Source organism: Lactuca serriola, chromosome 5 (genome assembly GCF_051521515.1).
Source record: "Lactuca serriola cultivar US96UC23 chromosome 5, Lser_US96UC23_V15, whole genome shotgun sequence".
Taxonomy (NCBI): Eukaryota; Viridiplantae; Streptophyta; class Magnoliopsida; order Asterales; family Asteraceae; genus Lactuca; species Lactuca serriola.
The window spans coordinates 40,065,001-40,066,115 of record NC_136412.1 but is presented as its reverse complement, the minus strand read 5'-3'; the positions used below and the strand labels follow the sequence as shown (position 1 = coordinate 40,066,115).

Genomic DNA, 1,115 nt, shown 5'->3' with positions numbered 1-1,115 from the left:
ACCGATTGACCGCTACCTAAGAGAAGATAAGTAGTTCTTCTATCGTTCAAGGGCAAGGGGAGAACATGTAGCGGCTTGCCTAGATCTCGTATTTCCCACGTAGTCCGTCGGTCAAACCAACGATTCTCTTCTCAAAGTAATAGAGAGATCTTTTTCTTTTTCCAGTATGTAGCACCGCGATCAAGGAGCGCATCATCAGAGAAGGGCGAAAACGAACATAGGATCATGGCCCTTTTCTTCTTTCTTTTGCTGTTGATCTCACATCGAGAGCAGCTCCTTCGTGTTCAGGATGATCGGATGAGAGATCTTCCTCCGACTCCGAGAAATCGGTCAAGCGGGAGGCTACCCTCGACTTACCTCTCTCTATAAAAACCCCCTCCCCAGAGGAGAGCATAAGCTCCAGGATGAGTATGTCCTGGATTACCGGATTCATTCTCGTCCTGATCCACCATGCTATTTTTTTCAAAATAAAAAAAGATTCAAGGTGCTGAAGTGGCCGGATAGGGGGGGGGGGTCCGTAGGTTTTTGTGAAAGGGATGCTCTTATCATGTTATTGCTGAAAATAAAAAGCGAATTCCTCTATAGGATGTCGATTCACCCACACTTCCATTCCTTGTAGAGGAAGGCTAACTGCTTGTTGGCTGGGAGCTGTATGAGTGGTAACGTCCACGTACGGCTCCGTGAGAATGGCGGTGGATAGAAATGGCCTTGTTGTACCTCACTCTCGTCTTCAATGGGGTCTGCTCTTTCTTTTTTCGGAGAGTATGCCAATATGATCTTAATGAGGTGCGGGGCTTTGCATCTGACATTCGTTGGGCTTCCCTCTTCGGGAGCCTGCGTCCCGGCGTTTTTGTGCAATAAACCCCTCCGGGCGAAGACTAGTGGTAGGTGGTCCCGAGGAGCTTTCGGAAAAGGGTAGCCTAGTGTGTAAGCACAGCAATGAGCCGCGGCGAACCCCCAGACGATCTATCTAAGATTAGGGGGGAGATCCTCAATAGTTATGACCCTTTCACTCTTCCACAGACTGATACATGTACCGAATGCTCATACGGGAAAGTTGACTCCTGGGTCTGGAACCTGGGGGGTTGCTCTGAGAAATCCTTTCTTTCTCGTCC

The 1,115-nt window shown here is 48.8% G+C and overlaps 1 protein-coding gene across 1 annotated transcript in view; it reads right to left on the bottom strand.

Annotated features, from left to right (window-relative positions):
* Nucleotides 1-278: 278 nt before the first annotated feature.
* LOC145049694 (uncharacterized) overlaps nucleotides 279-1,115 on the bottom strand; it is a 921-nt gene continuing 84 nt past the window's right edge. Inside the window, 5 exon segments of the mRNA XM_078998068.1 lie at nucleotides 279-450; nucleotides 543-632; nucleotides 634-847; nucleotides 850-970; nucleotides 1,038-1,115. The exon segment at nucleotides 1,038-1,115 is cut by the window's right edge and continues 84 nt beyond it. Coding sequence (XP_078854194.1) covers nucleotides 354-450; nucleotides 543-632; nucleotides 634-847; nucleotides 850-970; nucleotides 1,038-1,115 — 600 coding nt within the window. The 3' untranslated portion in view covers nucleotides 279-353.